Here is a 22,064-nt window from a genome sequence, read left to right as displayed (position 1 = left end):
CAATACTGTTCGAGTGATCTTCCAGTAGATAGTAAATCTAGAATTCCATCTTATAACACTGACTGCAGACATGACTATACTATGTGATAAATACAACAGCAATAAGGTAAGGATGTGTACAATATATCAGATTATATTATTGCATAGTCATAAGTGATCAATACTAAATGCCAAATTAAAAGCTTTAGATATTACATTTATAAATCTCTGTTTCCTTATCTGATAGATGTAAACCGTCATACCTGGGTTGTCCGTAGCCATATCCAGCACCACTTGGTCACTGCGTTTCCCATACAGACCATTGCTGCACAGAGCCACAACTTGAAGTACATAACTTGTGTTGGGCAATAAATTATACAAAATTGCACCCTAAAGAACAAAACAAAAATACTTTAAATTGCTTATAAATATGATGAAATAATCCCTATGGTTTAATTCGCAAAATGAAATGTCTTAAATATTTCATTAGAAAATGTAAATCTTAAAGAATCCTAAATTAAAACCTTTTATTGCAACAATATTAGACAGAGAAGTGAAGATGTGATAAACAGCATTTCTCCTAAAATGTATAATAAAAGCATAAGTATAGAAAAACACAGCACTTTGTGAATTTACACTGCGAATATACTCCACAGTGTGTGCATGCGATTTCTTATAATCCTGTACCCAGCGCTTGTGCTGTTATACTCACCCTAAGGCCTAAGGCACACGGCGAGAAAAGCGGTGCGAGTGGAATGCGATAAAAAAATCGCATTCCACTCGGATCAATATTAGCCTGTGTCAGCGCACATGAGCGATTATTTTCTCAGCCCTAATGGGACCGAGAAAACAATCGCAGCATGCTGTGATTGTAATGTGAGTCTTGTTTCTCTCGCACCCATTCAAGTCAATGGGGCGAGAAAAAAAAAATCGCACTGCACTCGCGGTACACCGGTGTACCGCGAGTGCAGGGCGAGAATGGCAATAGCCGGCTACGGAGGAAAGAGGAAAATAAATCCCTCCCTCCTCTCCTCTGTGCCAGCCCGCCCCTACGCAGCGCTGGCCCGCCCCTCTTAATTGCCGGTCCGCTCCCCGCAGCTGAGGTCCGCTCGCACGAACGGACCTCAGTCGCAGGGACACTCGCATGACACTCGGCTCTGCTGTACTGCCAGGGTGAGCCGAGTGTCATGCGAGGGGATCGCAGTAATCCCCTTGTGGCCCCAGCCTAAGGCCCCCTTCACATGTCAGTGATTCTGGTACGTATGTGCTTTTTTTTATACTTTGCAGAATCACTGACATACGCAGACCCATTATAATCAATGGGTCTGCGCACACATCAGTGATTTTTCACTGAATGTGTCTCCATGCAGCGTACATGCGTGTCCGTGATTCTGCACGGAGACAAGTCCATTTTTTTCTGGCATCACTGATAACCCACGGACCACACTATGGTGTGATCCGTGTGTGATCTGTGAAAAATGTACCAGAAAAACACTGACATATAAAATAATAAACATTTTCAACTTACTCACCTTTCCAGAGACGCACTGTGCAGCCTCCGCTCTCTGCAGCTCCTGCCCGGCTCATGAATATTCATGAAAGCAGGAACAGCCGACCCGGCAGTAGCTGCAGAGAGCGGTGGGTGGACGCTGCAGAGCCAAGGAGTTCAGCACCATGGACAGCAGGAGCGAAGGCAGGTGAGTAATGTCCATTTGCAATCACGGATCACGGATTGCACATGGACAACCCACGTGTGCCGTGACTCACGGAACACGGAGGGACATGTGCGTGTTCAGTGAAGAACGTCAGTGTTTTTCACTGACGTGTGAAGGGGGCCTAAGGCTATGTGCGCACAGTGAATTTTTATTGCATTTTTCATGTGTCTTTTACTGTAGTTATGCCAGCAAAGTCATTGAGAATCCTGAAGTGTAGTGCACATTTTGAGTTTTTTTCTTTGCAGATTTGGTGCATAAAATAATCTGCTGCATGTCAATTCTTCCAGCATTTTTGTCTGCGTTTTTTTTACCATTGAAAGCAATAAAAAAAATGCATGAAAAAAAACGCATCGAAAACACGTAAAAAATGTGGCAAAATCTTGTGTTTTTGCACTGTGTTTTCTGTACTAAAAAAAATGCAGAAATGGTGCAGAAATTTCTGCAACCAAATACTCAACATGTTCCTAAGAGTCTGAGAAATTCTTAACATATCAAAGTATCCTTAAAGCACTACTCCAACTTCTTTTCTTATTGCAGTGCTGGAGTTGTGCTTTAAATCTTAGACGGGCTTTACACGTTGCGACATCGCTAACAATTTCTAGCGATATCGAGTGCCCTGTCGTACGGCCGATATCTGGTGCTTGCTGCCGTAGCGAACATTATCGCTACGGCAGCTTCACACGCACATACGTGGTCTGCGACGTCGCTGTAACCGCCGAACAATCCCTCCCTCAAGGGGGAGGTGCGTTCGGCGTCACAGCAACGTCACCGCAACGTCACTAAGCGGCCAGCCAATAGAAGCGGAGGGGCGGAGATGAGCGAGACATAACATACTGCCCACCTTCTTCTTTCCTCATTGCTGGTGGACGCAGGTAAGGAGATGTTTGTCATTCCTGCGGTTTCACACACAGCGATGTGTGGTGCTGCAGGAACGACAAACAACATCGTATCTGCAGCAGCGACATTATGGAAATGAACGACGTGACACAGATCAGCGATTTTTTTATGCTTCTGCACTGAAGTGTTTGCTGGAAAGCGTTGGCGGTCACAACTCAATACACCTCTATGAGAGCCTTGTTCTGGCTCTAATAGAGATGCACTGAAAGCTTTTGATGTAACTTCTAACTTTCAGCCAATCAGTAGTTACAGTCACAAGATAGTGCCACGTGACCAGAGTTGTGTCGGTAAAAGGTGAAGACCACCAGAAGGTGGGCTTAGATTTAAAGTTTCACTCGAGCACTGAACCCTTCTCCCGCCTGCTGGAGTGGTGCTTTAAACAGAATCTGTCACCAGGTTACCCCATTAAAGAGAAGCATGAATATGGGGCAGAGACCCTGATCTCAGCAATGTATCAGTTACTGGGCTGTTTTTCTAAATTCACAGTTTATTTATTTGCTGGAGATCTACCAGTTCTCTAAATACTGAGCTCTGTGTAACCCCATCCACACCACTGACAGCTTTCTGTGTACACTGTGCAGAGGCAGAAAATTACCAATTAATGGTGGGAATATGTTTATACAGAGATCATGAATACAGAGAACTACATGGCAACAGACCAGCTATTTTTCTAGTGATAATCCATGCCTCCCAACTTTTCAAGAAGCAAAAGAGGGATAGATCAAAATCCTAAGCAGGGCCGATAACCATACCACTAGCCACATACATTTACCATTTCATCCTCTCTTGGCCACAAAGAAAATGCTAGAAAGTAATGATTGAATGAATACTGTAAAAAAAAACCTCAAAATAGATTGAAATAGCATTTTTTTCAGCCTTTCATCTAACTTGAAATCAGTACCGTCTATGGAAAAATGAATGGCGTCATTGAAAACTTCAACTAGCTCCACAAAAAACAAGCCTCAGGTTATGTCAGCGGGAAAATAAAAAAAAGTTATGGCTCTTGTAAGAAGGGAAAATGCAAGTGGGCAGGAATTCTATGTGACTGCAGACCACTGAATCAAGTCAGTGCGCAGTGTGCACACTGTCACGACGCCCTGGTGGGCACATAACTGCATGTATTTGATTTGCTTACTAGCGGTAACAAAGCAGCGTGCATGGGCAGAAGAGCAGGAGACATTGCTATGCTGCCATTAATCTGAAGATATGGGGTGAATCTGCAGTTTAATAGCATTCTAAAACTGCCTGCCTGCCATGCTGAAAGCCAGTTACCAGGAGGAAGGCAACTTTATTCCTCCCGGCAGCTTCACGGCTGAAGCAGTTTCAGTCAATGCTTAGTACATAGTGAGGGGCAGCTGTAACCATTCCCCAGCACTGACTAACAGCTGAGTAAGCATTACATCAACACAGAGCAGGCTGTCAGTCAGTGCCTGGGCATGGTTGCTGCTGCTGCTCACTGTGTGATGAGCAGTGGCTAAAATTGATATGTGACTGAAAGCTGGAGGCTGCCGGGAGCAATAAAGTTCCCTTCCTCCCGGTAGCCAGGCTTTCACTGCAGCAGCAGCATTTTTCACATGACAGGTTTTCTTTAAAAATCAGTTCTTCCACCTAATATGATATGAGGGCTGGTGAGCCAAGCGAAAAGTGCAGAATAGCACAGTTTATGGGGTGCATATGCATTGAGTGATATTTATTAGAGTAGGCTCCATGAACAAGAATCTTTGGTGCATGTACACACAGCTTTTGTGCCTGGTGTCAAGAAGTCATACATTTTTGCTGTATGCCATTTTATAAAAACGTTTGGGACTTTGTGCAATTTTATGTCGCTCTTGCCATTTTTTATAAGTAGCCATGGTTAGCTAAGAAGATTTTTTTTTTTTTTAAATCAAACAAAAGAAGATAACTTTTGAATCAGATTTAAATTGCTACATATTTAAAAAACAGACTTGAAAGTGGTCTATGTGAGTATTGTAGCAATGCAGGGCCATTTCCTAAATGGTAACTACATGTTTATGTCACGATACTGTTTGCACTCTGCTGTGGCAGAGCTGTATCAGTCACCTGATTATGTTGTCTGCATTCCCAGTGGGAGGAGCCTTTCCTTCCATGCCTCGTTCCCAGGAGCTCACCACTATATCAGGACGTCCCCTCCATCATCACGCTGACAGTTAAAAACCTGCTTTGCAGTGTGCTTGGCTGGCTCCTGTAAGTGCTCTAGATTCTGTCCATTATCTTCCCCGACCCTTCCTGACCTCCCTGACCTCCGTTGTGCCTTACCTCCCTGTCTCCCAGCTCCTCTGTTTTGTCTTACCTTCCGTGCCCCTCTCCTGCTGGTTGTCCTGTCCCTGTGCCCCCTTTTTCGGCTTGCTCTCCCTGTTACCGATTTCTGGCTTGTCCCAGACCCTGACTCTGCCTCCTCCCTTGTACTGCGCTTCCTCTCTCGGCTCTGACCCGGTTAGTACGACTCCTCTTAACATCCATTCAGTTGCTTAGGATGCCGTGTGCCTCGGCTCCCTCTAGTGGTTGTTTTTGGTACAGACCGCTCTGGTTCTACAGTGTGGTGGATCTCATTACACACACTGTGTGCTGACTCCCCCTAGTGGTCACATCACAGTTTAGTTATATGAAGTTGATTGTTAAAAGGCAAATAATTGGGTACCAAGATTTGAAAGTCATAATGCCCCAAAAATTATGCCCAGTGCCATATTTATTTGCTGTCTATTCTGTTATCAAACATATCAGGTTTGAAAAGCTTAAATTAAGAGCCAAAGATGGGGTTAAAGGTTGTTATAGCCAATCAGGTCAGATTTTCCAGATCTCCAAGGAAAAGATCTAATCCCATCTATGGCTTTACATAACTCTAAATGTATGGCTTCTGGGAGCCAGAAAATGCTTGTCTGATACTGGCCTGGCTGTTAGCGCACATTTTATCGTGCTGTACTATTATTATAGGCTCTATGCATGGGACACAATAAAGGCAAGTATAGGACAAGTACCAAATCTTGGTATCCATCGGTCAGGTATTCATGTTTGGTTTGGTCTTCTCCTTGTAGCTGCTGGTAATAGACTAAATATCTCTCAATAACGGCTTCATAAACAACTCGAGGCCTCTTCCATGTAATCAAAAGACTTGTGCTGTTCTGGGATTCAGCCTGGACATCTTCCGGTTCTGAACTGCAAACTGAAAAAATAATAATAAAAAAAATTGTATCATTGCTCCTATGAACTAGTATTAATAATCGTTACATGTAGATTACTCTGCAAAACTTACCGAGCACTAAAAGTGAACACTATATTCACAAAAAGGCACAAAAAATGCAAAACAAAAAAATCAAACAGACCATATGTATATGGATACTCCTAAACCTTAAAGGGTTAATCTCATATTCATAAATTGGAATTGTTGGAATGTGCTAGTAAATAGAAATGATGTTGGAATGTTACTGTAAAAATGTCTTCCATTTTTAAAATATTAATTTAAATCTGACAGGAGAATCAATGGTCCTAACCCATCTATATGGACCTGTAAGTCATAGAAAAGTGAATATTTATATGACACCTTGATATCTGTGATCTGATGTCTCATTTCAGAGAAATCCACGTTTTTCTTAATATGTAAATGAGCTGTTAAGATCTATGGGCTGGACATAGATCTCCCTGAGAATCTGCTTCCAGAGCTTATTGTAAGTGTGAGGGGAATTTATACGGTAATTGTGAGACATGAAGGTCAGGAGTGAAAATATTGGGAAGTCAGGATAATGCTGTGTGCTGTCTGCCATGTGAAGGGATACACAAAAGGGTTTCTTAAACATTACTAGACATTAAAAGACAAAGAAAAGCTGTACAACGACTTTATCAAAAGATATTGTATAAATTGTATTAACCAGTAAGCAACAATTAAAAAGATTACAATACAAAGGATAAAATAGAACTTATTAGTGAAGACCAGCAGGTGGCGACCTCACATCACAATAGGTATATATAGAGTATATCAAAGACCTAAGAACAAATTCTGCGGCGTGCTGCCCAAAATTACCAAAAGATATGTAAAAGACTGTTCAGTATCATATGCAAAAACAGCTATACAAGCTGAACAGCTTTAGGCCCCCTTCACACGTCAGTGATTCTGGTACGTATGTGCTTTTTTTTTATACGTACCAGAATCACTGACATACGCAGACCCATTATAATCAATGGGTCTGCTCACACATCAGTGATTTTTCACTGAACGTGTCTCCGTGCAGCGTACACCCGTGGCCGTGATTCTGCACGGAGACAAGTCAGTTTTTTTCTGGCATTACTGATGACCCACGGACCACACTATGGTGTGATCCATCTGTGATCCGTGAAACACGTACCAGAAAATCACGGACATATTAAATATTAAATATTTTCAACTTACCTTGCCTGCAATTCGCTCTGCAGCCTCCGCTCTCGGCAGCACCTGCCTGGCTCATGAATATTCATGAGAGCAGGAATAGTCGACCAGGAAGTAGCTGCTAAGAGCGGTGGGCGGACTCTGCAGACCCGAGGAGTTCAGCACCATGGACAGCAGTTGTGAAGGCAGGTGAGTAATGTCCATATGCAATCACGGATCACAGATTGCACATGGACAACCCGCGTGTGCCGTGAATCACGGAACACAGAGGGACATGTGCATGTTTTACACGTCAGTGAACAACGTCAGTGTTTTTCACTAATGTGTGAAACGGGCCTTATCAAATGAAAAGATGGTACAAAAGGCACAACAAAAAACGCTCAAAATAACCTGGTCAAATCTGTAAATATAATACCTAAGGCCTGCAACACACATCCGTGCCGCTGGTACGTGTTTGGGACTTTTTGACACGTATCGGCGGCACGAACACACGTGCACGAATCTTACCCTATGGTAACAGGCACACACACATAAAGCCACACGGAATGTGTGTCTGTGTGGTTTGTACGTGTGTACGTTTTTTAACACGGATGACATGTCCGTGTTTCACCAGCATCACGCAGACACGTACCCGCTAAAGTCAATGGGTACGTGTCTGCACGTACGTGACATGGACGTGTGTTTTCCTTACGGGCCGTGTGTTTGTTTTGTTTTTTTTTAAATGGTGAAACGGTTCAAGACACACGGACTGCACACGGACTGCACACGGACATGACACGTACGTATCTCACACATACACAGACATTCAACACGCACGGCAAGCATAAGCCATCACACTGATGTCACACATACCGGAGAAACGGACATCCAAAACGGAACACGGACCCGAAAAATGGACCGCAAGACACGCACGTGTTTTTTGCGGACGTGTGTTTCAGGCCTAAATGTGAGTGGAAGTCCCGAGCAGACCCCGACCTATAGGTTTCGTGTCAATCCTTCTTCCGGTGGGGTAATTAGGGATTATACTATGTGACTAATAATTCTGTATATAGGTAGATATATACAGAATATATGTATCATAATATGTAGGAGTCATCAATCTGTGTGGAAGATCATACTTTTTGGGGGGCTGTGGGGGCAATTATATTTCATAGGGGCAATCATGCTGTATGTTGGATCATACTTTTTGGGTGGCTGTAGGAGATACTACTGTGTAGGGGACTGTGGGGGCAATCATACTTAGCGGGGGCATTCATACTTCATACTGTGTAGGGGACTGTGGGAAATCATTTTTTGGGGCATCATATTGTGCATGGAGGCTTCATACTGTGTGTGGGAGACTATGAGGTCCAGGATACTGTGTGGGGAACCGTGGAACCATCACACTGTGTTTAGGACTGTGGGGTATCATACTGTGTGCATGGTCTGTGGGGACATCATAAAGTTTTTTGGGGACTTGTTGATCATGCTGTAAGGACTGAGTAATAGAAGCATTATGTTGTTTATAACTTTTAATTAAAAAAAAGCACATTTTATGGTTAAATTTCCTTAATAACAAACAATAAAATGAATATAAAATTTTAATTTCAATGAGAAGATTGAACAGAATTAATTATATTCAGTTCTCTGCAACAGTCGTAGTCTGTCCTGTAATTGCTTTGGAAAATTAATTGCCCACCCCTGGAGTACTGTAGCTAGTTAAATTAATTGCACATTCATGTTCTTACTAAATCTGTCATAGTAGAATCATTTGCCAGCACCATGGTTCATGGTGAGAAAATACAGTACACCTCGTTGATGAAGCCACTCCGAAACGCACGTCAGGAGCAGGGGACACAGCACCCTGGGGACTCCTGCAATCCAGCCAAGCATTATTCAGGTAGTTGATCCTTTACCATTATTGTTTTTTTTTGTTTTTTTTTACTATTATATCCGGATATGCTTTAATACAGATTAATCTACATGCACTGAGATTTCTCTGCAGCTCCCCCCTCAGTATACCATTACTACATTTTGTTGCTATTTTGTTTTACATGCAGGTATAGGACTTGAACCATAGGTGTCCTACATATATATGTATATATTATTGTGATAATTTTGGATACTTATAAACAACCTTTTACATGTTTTCAGGCTTTATGCTGTACCTAGGTATAATGTTTACACACATTGCACTTTAATATGACTGTTTATTTTTATACTTTCCATCAATTAGTGTAACCTTTGTGCATGTTTTACCAATTGAAGTAATTATTTACAACTATTTATACATTTTTGTGCTGTGTTGTGAATCCCTGTTTGTTCTACTTATGAAGTATTTTCCCTGCATTTTTCCATATTTTTATATAACAAAACCTGTTTTCAAATAATTTAAGAAAAATCATTTATTTTAATTTTGGTGTTTGCCTCATACCTGTGGTCCTTATCCAGACCTCAGCTGGTTGTATTGTATCAGACAAAGGGGGTATCACATTATTATTTGCATTTGGGACATTGGTGTTATATGTAAATGTGTCGTAGTAGGATCATTTGTCAGCACCATGGTTAATAGTGAGAAAATGCAGATTGAGAAGCCTGTCAGTAATCTATTTTTTGGACACTTGGGGGAGCCATACACTAAGGTATCCATTCTTACAACCTTCTATGTGCAGCCAAGTCCTGCATATTGTTAACCATAAAGAAACATTAGTGTTCAACACAATACAACTACTGTGACCATTTAATACAACTACTGTGACCAATACTACTGTGACCATTTTTGAATGTAGGACAATAATCTGAAGACACAACGGTTTACAATATTTTCAATGAAAATGACCTTCCCTTCCTGGGCCATTGTAACTTGAAATCAGACGCAACGTAAAAAAAATCTGAGAAAACCCAGATCTATTATATAAACATGGGAATTTTCTCTGGTAAAAATGAAAAGCATGCCCTGCTTTGTTATCTGATAATACATCTCTGTACTCTACTTTTCTTTTTATCTATTTCTGGGGAAGGTGCCTCTTTGGACGCCAAGGAAGCAACTTTCTTCTTCTAGTCACAACAGAGATACTGATTTACAGCTTCATGTGACTATTGCTGTTAGGCTGGGGGCACACGGGGCACTAGTGCGATGCTCGCATGACACTCGGCTCACGCTGGCAGCACAGCAGGAGCCGAGTGTCATGCTAGTATCTCTACGACTGCGGTCCAACTGTGCGAGCGGACTTCAGCTGCGGAGGGCGGCCCGGCTCTTAGGAGGGGCGGGCCAGCGCTGTGGATGGGCAGGCCAGCATGGAGGAGAGGGAGGGATTTATCTCCCTCTCTCCTCCGTTGCCAGCTATTGCGATTCTCGTTCTGCACGCGCGGTACACCGGAGTACCGCGAATGCAGTGTGATTTTTCTCTCGCCCCATTTACTTGAATGGGTGCAAGAGAAAAGAGTCTCGCATTACACCTGCAGCATGCTGCGATTGTTTTCTCGGTTCGATTAGGGCTGAGAAAATAATCGCTCATGTGCGCTGACACACAGGCTAGAATTGGTCCGAGTGGAATGCGATATTTTATCGCACTCCATTCCCTCCGATTTACTCGCCGTGTGGCTTAGGCCTTAAACGTAATGTTGTCATTTTATTGGCATCCAAAGCAATGTTTATTGTTCCATAAAGTTAAAGTCTTAGGTTACAATAGGCCTGATTCATCAAGGTTGGCGTTGTTCACACCGGTCTTGATGAGCTGCACGCTTCTTTATAAATCTGGAATGTCTCATGCGTGGAGCTCCAGTACTGGAGTAAGATTTCTGTAGTAGGGAACTCCACAGCTCGTCATAAATTAGATACGTTATGGTGTCCCGCCCCACCATACCTCCCCACCATGCTCCCATACCCCCACCACATCCCCATACCTCCCAACCATGCCCCCATACCTTCCGACCACATCCCCATACCTCCCCACTACGCCCCCGTCCCAGCTGTGCCCATTTTGTCAGAGCTGGGCTAAATATAGGCGCAACTCCAAGTTCCGCACAAATCGTGTGACTTTTCAAAGCTTTTATGCCAGAATTCTGTTGTGAAAGCTTTGATGTATGGGGCACCATATTTTTCACTTACAATGCACAAACTAATGTATAGGTCTCTTAGAGATGATGAGGCTGGTGTGCGTACTTTGAAAATCTAGGTCACAATTATCACAATTGTCATTGTGAACTTTTTTTCTCCATGGTATTTTAATGAGCAATTTAATAGTCTATGGAGTGCTCACATTAATATCAGGATTATTTTTCTTATGTGGAATCTTAACCCCTTCATGACATTTGGTTAGGAAGGGGTTCTGGCAAAATAACATATATTTACGTCAAATAACATATATTTACGTCATGGCGATCCCGTGGGTACAGGAGCTGTGCCTTCAGGATTTCAGCAGGGAGCTCAACGTAACTTATAGCCGAGGTCTGGCTGTTACAGAAAGGAACAGTTCTCACACCACCCCTTTCTGTTTAACCCCCTAAATGCCGCAATCAATAACAATCGCAGCATTTAGGGGGTTGAGAGAGACTGTATTGCACAACAAATTGTCTGGTCCATTTTCTTTTGCTACCCTTGTGAAAATGAAAAATTTAGGGTTAAACCAACATTTTTGTGGTAATTTATTTTTTCATTTTCATGGCACAATATAAAATTCTGTGAAGCACTTAGGGGTTCTAGGTACATCACACCTCTAGATAAATTCTGTGAGGCATCTAGTTTCCAAAATAGGGTCATTTGTAGGGAGTTTCCACTGTTTAGACACCTTCGGGGCTCTGCAAGCGTGACACCCTGTCTGATATTTGCTCCAGCCAATTTGCACTGCAAAATTCTAATAGTGCTCCTTCCCTTCCGAGCGCTGATGTAAAATTTTCATTTTTAACTTAAAACTTTCCTTTTTAATTTTTAATTTTTAACTTCCACATTGCTGTAGTTACTGTGAAGCACATAAAGGATTAATAGACTTCTTGGATGTAGTTTTTATCACTTTGCAGTTTTTAGAATGGTGTCACTTGTGGATATTTTCTGTCACCTAGGCCCCTCCAGGTCACTTCAAATGTGATGTGGTCCCTAAAAAATTAATTTTGTTAGAGAAATTAGAACTTGCTGATACATTTTAACTTTTCTAACTTTTTATGGAAATTAAACATGTGGCAAATTGTATTTATTAATGATTTTATGTGATATAAATCTCTGGTTTAAAAGGCATAAAAATTCAATGTTCAAAACTTAAGAAATTTTTCCATTTTGTTGTAAAATTTTCATTACTTTCATAAACACAAAATCATATTGACCAAAATATACCACTATCATGAAGTACAAGATGTCCTGGAAAAAACTTCCCAGTATCACTGGGATCCGTTGAAGTGCCCCAGAGCTATTACCATGTAAAATGACACTGGTCAGAATTGCAAAATTTGTCAGGGTAAGGAAGGTGAAAACGGGCTGGCGAGGTAAAGGATTTAAAATAAGTACACCAGCCTATTAGATATTAGATATCTTAGATTAGATATTGTAAAATGCTATGTTTTTTACCTTTGAAAAATTGTATGTAAAAAGTGAGTAAATAAGCCCTTAGGCTTCTCCAGTATTGAGGTGTGTCAGTTTTCTTGCTTTCAGCATGTCTCCTTACACTGGAAATTCCTTCTGCCACCTTAGAAGACCTTTGACATTTTGCAGATGTCAGACGGTAGCAATCTTTTTATTACATTGCAACTTGTATTGATGCTATCTAAGAAAACTAAATGCAGTAATCTGTGGCTTTCACTATCAATGTCTTTCTTAGGGTTAAATATATTTATTATTTACACGGTCATGGCCGAAAGTGTTGTCAGCCTTGAAATTGTTCCAGAAAATGAAGTATTTCTCCCAGAAAAGTATTGCGATTATACATGTTTTGTTATACACATATTTATTTCCTTTTTTGTTTTTTGGAACAACACAAAAAAAAACAGAGGAAAAGAGGCAAATTGGACAGAATTTTACACAAAACTCCAAAAATTTGCTGGACAATATTGTGGGTAAACAACTTAGTTTTGTGACTCAGCTGTGGCAAGTAACAGGTGTGGGCAATATGAAAATAACTCCTGAAGTCAGATAAAAAGGGAGAAGGTGACTCGTGTTTGTGAGTTGCACACTATGCATGGAGAATAGAAAGAGGAGAAGAGAACTGCTTGATGAGTTGAGAGCCAAAATTGTTGAAAAATTATCAGGGTTACAAGTCCATCTCAAGAGATCTGATGTTCGTTTGTCTACGGTGTGAAACATAATCCATAAGTATACAACCCAGAGCACTGTAGTTAAACTCCCTGGACGTGGACGGTAGAGAAACACTGATGAAAGGTTGCGTCGCAGGATAGTCCGCATGGTGGATAATCAACCCCAATCTAGTTCCAAAGAAACTCAAGCTGTACTGAAGGCTCAGGGTGCATCAATATCAGAGCCAATTATCCGTCGACATTTGAATGAAATTAAACGCTATGGCAGGAGACCCACTGCTGACAGAGACATAAAATAGCTTGACTGTAGTTTGCCAAAATGTATGTAAGCCAAAATCCATCTGAGAAAGCGTCTTGTGAACAGATAAAACTTTGTGATAAACCACATAATTCTACTGCTTACCGAAAACAGAATGAGGCCAACAAAGAACACAGTACCCACAGTCAAATAAGGTGGAGGTTCGAAGATGTTTGGGGCTGTTTCGCTGCCTCTGACACTGGGTGTCTTGACTATGTGCAAGGTATCATGACAGTTGAAGATTACCAAAGGATTTTGCGTCACAATGTAGTTCCCAGTGTCAGAAAGCTGGGTTTGCGCCCTAGGTGTCTTTCAGCAGGGCAATGTCCCCAAACATACTTCGAGAAGCACCCAGAAATGGAGGGAAACAAAGCGTTGGAGAGTTTTGAAGTGGCAACAATGAGTTCAGATCTAAATCAAATTGATCACCTGTGGAGACATCTTAAAATTGTTGATGGGAGAAGTCACCCTTCAAATATGAGAGACCTGGAGCAGTTTGTAAAAGAAGAGTGGTCCAAAATTTCAGTTGAGAGGTGTAAGAAGCTTGTTGATGGTTATATGGAGCAATTGATTGCAATTATTTATTCTATAGGGTGTGCAACCAAATATTATGTTAAGGTTCCCAACAATTTTTTCCAGCCCATTTTTGGTGTTTTGTGTGACATTATATCCAGTTTGCATTTTTTCCTCTGTTTATTTTTGTGGTGTTCCAAAACACACAAAGGAAAAAACATGTGTATAAAAATTGTGTATTTGCAATAATTTTCTGGGAGAAATACTTCCTTTTCTAGAACAATTGTAAAGGTGACAACACTTTTTACCATTACTGTATATTATGCTTTGCTTATATAACGCCATCATATTACCCGGCACTAAGTTTCATATTGATATGTCATTGGAGTATGAGAGGAAACTCGAAATACCCAGAAGAAACCCACAATACCATGGGGAGAACATACAAACTCCTCACAGATGTTGTCCTTGGTAGGATTTGAACCCAGGACCTCAGCACGTTAAAGCAACTTTACTTCATGTATACTCATGATAATTAACAAATGCCTATTTATTGTTTAATTACTGTGTCTTAAATGTGAACTTTATAAGTGAATTCCTGAGGATCGTAGCATCACTACAGGCGGGTAGGGGGGGGGAAGAGGTAGAGGGGGAGATAGCCTGGGCGCCATGATCAGAGGGATCCACCTAGAGCTACTGCCACTGTTAACCATATCGGCGTGCACAGCTCACTGGTATACTAAATCTCTGCACTGCTGCTCTCTGTTATTTACACCACAGGTCTCTTTGAGGCTGGGGTCTACAGAACAGATGGATGATGGCGCCCGCGCACACATAAGATATCAGACTCCCAGCACAGTGTGTCATTGTGCATTGCTTGAACTTTGATGTCCTGTGCATGCGATGACAGTGCAATGATCTGTCTATGCTGGACCAATCATGATCCTGGATTAGGTGATTTTTTTATTTTTATTATAAATTGCAAGAGGGCTGTGGGGGCATCATAAAATATGGAGGATCCTCATATATTGCATGGAGTACTGGGGGGCCCTTTAAGCTTGTGGGGGCCCTTATACGTTATGGGAGCTAATGTGAGGGCCAATATACAGTTTGGGGGTTACTGTGGGGGCCCTCATAAAGTGTGGGGGCTACTTTGATGGCCATTATACAATGTGAGGGCTACTGTGGGGACCATGATACAGTATATCGGTTACTGTGGGGGCTATTATGCAGTGTGGAGGCTATTATAAAGTGTGTGGACCATTATGCTGTGTTTTGGGTGAGCTCTGGGTCCATCATACTGTGTATAGAGGAGCTGTGGGAGCATTATACTGTGCATAGGGAAGCTGTGGGGCATTATACTGTGTATAGGGGAGTTCTAGCAGCATTATACTGTGTATAGGGGAGCTATGGAGGCATTAAACTGTGCATAAGAGAGCTGTGGGTCCCTGAGACTGTGCATAGGAAAGCTAGGAGGGCATTATACTGTGCATAGGGGGCTATTGGGGATATTATCCTGTGTATAGGGGAGCTGTTGGGGCATTATGCTGTGGAACTCCATACTGTATATAGGGAGCTGTGGGCTCATCATACTGTGTATAGGGGAGGTGTGGGTCCATCTTACTGTCCATAGGGGAGGTGTGGGCCTATTATACTGTGAATAGGGTAGCTGTACCTTCTACTCCAGGACATTATTAAATGTTAAATGGACATTTAAGAAGCATTATTGTTATAGGGGCACTCAGGGTATTGTGACCGTCACAGGCACACTGGGGGCATTATTACTTTCTAGTGGCAAAATATGAACACTCTTCTAGGGCACTTGCACAGGGCATTATTATTTTCTAGGAGGCAATTTTACCTCTTAGGGGGCACAAAGGATATCAGAGAAGCTGTGGAGAGAAAGTGCACATAGGGTCTTATCTGATAACAATGCGGGTATAAAGGATAGGACAGGTGCTCACCTGTGGAGGTTGTGACAGGCACAACTCCTATGAAGGCATAAAATAAATGCAGAAATGGTTAAGCAGCAGCCCCGATGATACAGTGGAAAGGTATAACGGTGGGTAGGAGAGTCGGATTCACGATGCGCTAAAAACCACGATGCCAGACGATATGATGAATTCTTTTCTTTATTTAGGACAGGTCAACGCGTTTCAAAGGCATGTCCGCCTTTTTCATCAGGACAAGGAATGCTGTTCTTTTCCTTGTCCTGATGAAGAAGGCGGACATGTCTTTGAAATGCGTTGACCTGTCCTAAATAAAGAAAAGAATTCATCATATCGTCTGGCATCGTGGTTTTTAGCGCAGCATGAACCCAACTCTCCTACCCACCGTTATACCGGGGCACAAAGGAGACATTTAACTATGTAAGGGGCATAGTTTTGGACATTACTATGTGGGGCAGTAAGAGGAGCACTATGTCTGTACCACACAGCAGGTGCAGTAACAGGGACACATAGGGCAGCAGTGCATCAGTATTGGGGTGTCTGTAGGATGAGGAGTTTGTGCAGGTTGAGAATAGATGGGGATGGTGCTGGCAATGTGAGACATCAGATGTGTCTTTGTTGTAATTGCTGTAGACAAGTCATGGCTGGAAGAAGTTGTTTTGCCAGACTGAGCCAGATTTTAAAGACGGGAAAAGTGAACGAGTTCATCAGAAAGAATGTCAGCTGTAAGTCATTATCTATAACTGAACTGCATGATCTGCAGGACTGGTATATAGCACTATATGTTCTTTATATGGTGATAATATTGGTGTTGTAATTTTCAGTAACAGCGCTGTCATTTGCTGAGGCTGCCCATTATCTATGATTAGGCCGCACCACTGTAGTTGTAATCAAGGCTACCTAGTTAAGGGCCCACTCAGATGTATTGTGCCCCCTGAGTTGAACACCTAGCTACGCCTCTATCAGAGTGTAATGTTTAAAAAAAATAAATAAGTAAAATAAATAAAACCTACGATATTGTTCATCACTCAAAAAAAACATGAGCCAAAATACCAATAATAAGGACCACCAGGTAGTTTTCCGCACTTTTTGAACGCATTTTGATCCATATACATGCTGTTCCAGCATGCACCCAGGTTTATGGAACTTCCGCCCGGCGGAACGTATATACATTCCAGGGAAGGCTTTCTTAGTTGCTCCTCACATGCACGGTATACTCAGAATTGACTTCTGGTTTCCAGACACTTCTTATACTACACTCGTACTTTATCAGCGGTTGGTCGGATTAAGTCTATTTTTTATGGTAACATGACCTGCATTATTTGAAACCACCAATGCAAGGATGTTTGCACTATCCCTTGTTTGCCCATTGTTCCTTTTTTTACACAGCACATTATGATTGTTGTGAGGCTAATTACATCACCATTATAAAAACCTACCTTGTGTTATCACAATCACATACGCCCTTGGAGAAAGCCACAGCGAAACGCGTCAGGTTGTTCCACCGGTAAGGTTTTTCAGCATGTGACTGGGCTCTATACTTTTTTTCACTGCATATGGCTGTTTCATTTTTTTAAAATCTTGTTTATCAGGATGCACTTGATATAGGTTTATTTATAATTACTATCATTTTCTGGTTGTCATTTTGTGACACTATAGTACCTCCTGATATCTGCTATTGTATCCTTTGCCCTTCCAGTCTGAATATCATCAGCTTTAACCAGACATGCTGCACTTCCTTTTATGTCATTGTCTACTGCTGTGCATCTGTTTTTATGATTTTTATGATGGTTTTGGTATGTTCCAATAAAGATTCAATTTGTTTATTAATTCCAGTGTAGTTTTTCTATAGGTTTATAGATTTTGATATTTCTGGATTGCCTGACTTTACAACTACAGCATTAAACATTTGTCTGTCTTAAATTATAGTCATAAATTAGCACTAAAGCACAATGATGTTTTTACACATGGGTCAATGAGATTCTACAATTTCTTGCATGCATTTTTTTTTATAGAAATAAAGGTTTATGATATAAATATTCTATCTACATTACAGTTGGTTGTTTTTGAGGAAAAAAACCATTTATTGCAGTAATTCTTCATTCCTTGCTTCTTTATCATCTATTGAACTGTGTTGCAGAAAACGGATGACCACCTAGCTAAGTCTCAGAAGCCCATTGGTGCAAAGTAAGTTAAAATCCTTTTGTGATGAAGACTGTGCCAATATGTTTGGACCCTACATAGCTTCTCATAAGCCAGATCAGATACCCACACTTTGCACTGACGAGGGTCAATTACCCCAAATCACCGTGTCTGCAAATTGGGATTCTTCTTTGGCAATAAAGTCTTATGAAAAGGCTTGTTTAAAAAGCCACTTTTAATTTTTAGGATTGCTACTTCCAATAGGTGGCGCTAGAGTTTGTCTCCTTCCTCACTGGAGGGACAAGTTTAATATGTTTGTGAAGAAATAAACTTTTTCATAGTGGAATAAACCAAGAGTTCAGATTATGATGGCCAACTGCAACCCTTTACATTACAAGTCAAACACAATAAACCCTAAAACGCAACCCCATGACATTCTTTACATGTGTAGTGTAACAACCTGGCTCGAGAATTTCTTCGATTCCAGTATAGGAGGAGAACACTTGTCCAGAGAACTTGTAGTGCTGCTGCCTGTAGTTGTTCTGTAGATAATCCATCACCATGACATACCCAGACTGCTGCATAGTCAGGATCTCACAGAAATATTCCAGCTGACAGAAATGGAAAAAAAAAAAAAGACATTAAGACAAGAACTAATATACTGTATACACTCAAGTGTATGCTGAGTTTTTCAGCACCTTTTTTATGCTGAAGTCCCCATTGGCTTTTACTCGAGTGAGGGTCCCACTTCTGGAATTATAAAACTTATTTTTCCCCCAAAACTGGGGGGAAAATGGGGGTGCATCTTATAATCTGGATAAAGCTTACCGGGTTGGCCTGTCAGAGCAGGGTCACAGGAAGGAGGGTCGGTTATACTGTGGCTCAAGGCTGTTGTGGCGGTGTCGCGGCTCAGGGACGGTGATACAGAAGGCTAAGAGGTGTTGCAACGGGCGCCATTGAGCTTGCTGGTGGACCATTGAACCTGCTGGCAGTCTGTGGGCACTGTTGAGCTGGCCAGTGGCTGATGCAATAGACTTAAAAAAAAATGGCAACGGGAGCAGCGCATGCACAGACTGAAATCTCAGAGAGCCGAGATCCTAATCTACGCACACGCGCCACTTCCGTAGTCATTTTCTTGAAGTCTATCACGTCAAATGCTGGCTGGCTCAATTACACCCTGAGCCCACTGGCAGGCTTAATGGGTACCGCCACAACGACACCCCTGACCTCCCAGTATTGCCGACCCTCCTGAGCCGTCACACACCCAAGACATAAGTATAGCCAAACTTCTGTCCTGTAACCCTCCTAAGCCGCGGACACCCTTCACCTCTGAGCCCACAGCATCGCCGACTCAGCCTCTTGAGCCACCCAGGTGAGCTAATTAATATATGACACTAGGATTATAAGACATTAACATATTATAACAATTATATTAACATTAAAATTGATTTTTCCAATTTTCCATCTCTAAATTTGAGGTGCGTCTTATAATCCTTGGTTTATACTCAAGTCGGCTTATATACGGTAGCATTTGATATTTCGTAGTAAACTGCAGTCACGTCACATAGCAGCAGCTATCTCTTATATTGTACCAGGCTTTAAGACTAAAGATATCCATATAAAAAAATCATATTTCAGCCCATACATGAGAAGCAATAGACCAAACAAAGAGGCAGGATACAGTTGGACAGTTTTGAAGAGGCGTCTAAATCCAAGCTCACATTGGGTGATTGCAGTTTTTACAGTTAGCATCACACTGGTTCTACAGGAAAGCAGTTCAAGGAATATGTCTAGAGCTGCTTGTAAAACCTGTAATATTGTTACATCTAAAAGGGAATTAGAGGACTAAATGTAAGGGTTTACATATCCTTCACAACCAGAAGGATAAGGTTCACTACTAATGATTTCAGGCTGCATTCAAAGACCTTCAGAATGATTCAGATTAGAAAAAAGATTTGTATTAGGTAGGTGAAAAATATGAAGCTAATTTAATTCTATGTTGTTATTCACACATACAGTATATCACAAAAGTGAGTACACCACATTTTGTAAATATTTTATTATATCTTTTCATGGGACAACACTGAAAATATGACACTTTGATACAATGTAAAGTAGTCAGTGTACAGCTTGTATAATTGTGTACATTTGGTGTGCCCTCTTAGTAACACAGCACACCGCCATTAATGTCTAAACCGCTGGTAACAAAAGTGAGCACACCCTAAGTGAATATTGCCAAATTGTGCCAAATTAGCCATTTTCTTTCCCCAGTGTTCTGTGACTCAATTGTGTTACAAGGTGTCAGGTGTGAATGGGGAGCAGGTGTGTTAGGCTACTTTTTGCATCAGTCACAAACCGTTGCCTTGAGGAAATACGATATCCTGTAAAATGTTTTGCAGGATTCAGTTTGTTCCCCATAGACTTATGTTAACGAAGGATTACGACTGATGGCCTTGCGTTGCATCCGCCGCGCGACGGATCAGTCATTTAGTGACTGACTGTCGGGCGGAAGCAACGCAGAATGTAACGTTTTCTCTGTGCGGCGAAAAAACTGACAGCAACGGATGCGTCAGCATCCGTCGTATGTTATAATGGAAGCCTATGGGCGTCGGATCCTTGTTTTAGCAACCGAGCATGCTCAGACGTTTAAATTCCTTTCTGGTTACAAAACTCTCTCCTCTCTCTCTCTCTCTCAGGATGCGTTCATATAATTTTTTAATGGCAAATAACCTTTCCCTGGAAAAATTTTTTACAACGGATTCATGTGCATCAGTTCCATCACAGGTCAGTTGCATCAGTCACAAAACGGATTGCGACTGATGGAAAAAGATGGAAGTATGAAAGCAGCCTTACATTTGCTATTATCGCTTACACACTTTCTCATATTGATCACTGGAAGTTTAACATGGCAATACATGGCAAAGAATTTTCTGTTCCGCTACATAAATATGGTCTAGACTATAAGAAGATTGCCAAAACAAGGAAGCCGCGGAGACACCATCACATGTTTCTCAACGCTGGCAGGTAACTAGCCAGGTCTTTCACCGGGAAGGAACAACCACGGGAAGGGCAGTCTCCAGTCAAGGAAACCACCTATGCCAAAACATGGTATCTATCCACAGACAGCTGTTTCGGGGTATTTACCCCTCATCAGTGTGGAGTAGGAAACTGGCTAGTGGGAGCAATGCCTAGTAGAAGACTACATAGGTAAGGATGGTTGACCTTAGGGAGATCAACATCCAGCACCGCGGAGCACCATCACGTGTTTCTCAACGCAGTGATTCTAGAGCAATGCCCCCTGGGAAATATGCAAAACAAGGAAGCCGCGGAGACACCATCACATGTTTCTCAACGCTGGCAGGTAACTAGCCAGGTCTTTCACCGGGAAGGAACAACCACGGGAAGGGCAGTCTCCAGTCAAGGAAACCACCTATGCCAAAACATGGTATCCATCCACAGACAGCTGTTTCGGGGTATTTTCCCCTCATCAGTATGGAGTAAGAAACTGGCTAGTGGGAGCAATGCCTAGTAGAAGACTACATAGGTAAGGATGGTTGACCTTAGGGAGATCAACATCCGGGACCGCAGAGCACCATCACGTGTTTCTCAATGCAGTGATTCTAGAGCAATGCCTCCTGGGAAATATACAAAACAAGGAAGCCGCATAGACACCATCACATGTTTCTCAACGCTGGCAGGTAACTAGCCAGGTCTTTCACTGGGAATGAACAACCATGGGAAGGGCAGTCTCCAGTCAAGGAAACCACCTATGCCAAAACATGGTATCCATCCACAGACAGCTGTTTCGGGGTATTTGCCCCTCATCAGTGTGGAGTAGGAAACTGGCTAGTGGGAGCAATGCCTAGTAGAAGACTACATAGGTAAGGATGATTAAGAAGATTGCCAACATCTTGAAACTGAGCTGCAGCATGGTGACCAAAACCATAAAGCGTTTAACAAGACAGGTTCCA

The 22,064-nt window shown here is 41.9% G+C and overlaps 1 protein-coding gene across 7 annotated transcripts in view; it reads right to left on the bottom strand.

The window, feature by feature from the left end:
* Window positions 1–22,064, bottom strand: part of PTPRZ1 (protein tyrosine phosphatase receptor type Z1) — a 387,789-nt gene that overhangs the window by 151,283 nt on the left and 214,442 nt on the right. For all 7 annotated transcript variants that reach the window (XM_075345050.1, XM_075345051.1, XM_075345052.1 and 4 more), the window contains exons 8-10: window positions 18,554–18,704; window positions 5,588–5,772; window positions 243–369 (exon numbers count right to left, since the gene is read on the bottom strand). In XM_075345050.1, the coding sequence (XP_075201165.1) occupies window positions 243–369; window positions 5,588–5,772; window positions 18,554–18,704 (463 nt within the window). The remainder of the gene's footprint in view (window positions 1–242; window positions 370–5,587; window positions 5,773–18,553; window positions 18,705–22,064) is intronic.

This window comes from Anomaloglossus baeobatrachus, chromosome 4, assembly GCF_048569485.1.
Source record: "Anomaloglossus baeobatrachus isolate aAnoBae1 chromosome 4, aAnoBae1.hap1, whole genome shotgun sequence".
Lineage (NCBI taxonomy): Eukaryota > Metazoa > Chordata > Amphibia > Anura > Aromobatidae > Anomaloglossus > Anomaloglossus baeobatrachus.
This window is presented reverse-complemented; position numbering and strand designations above follow the sequence as displayed.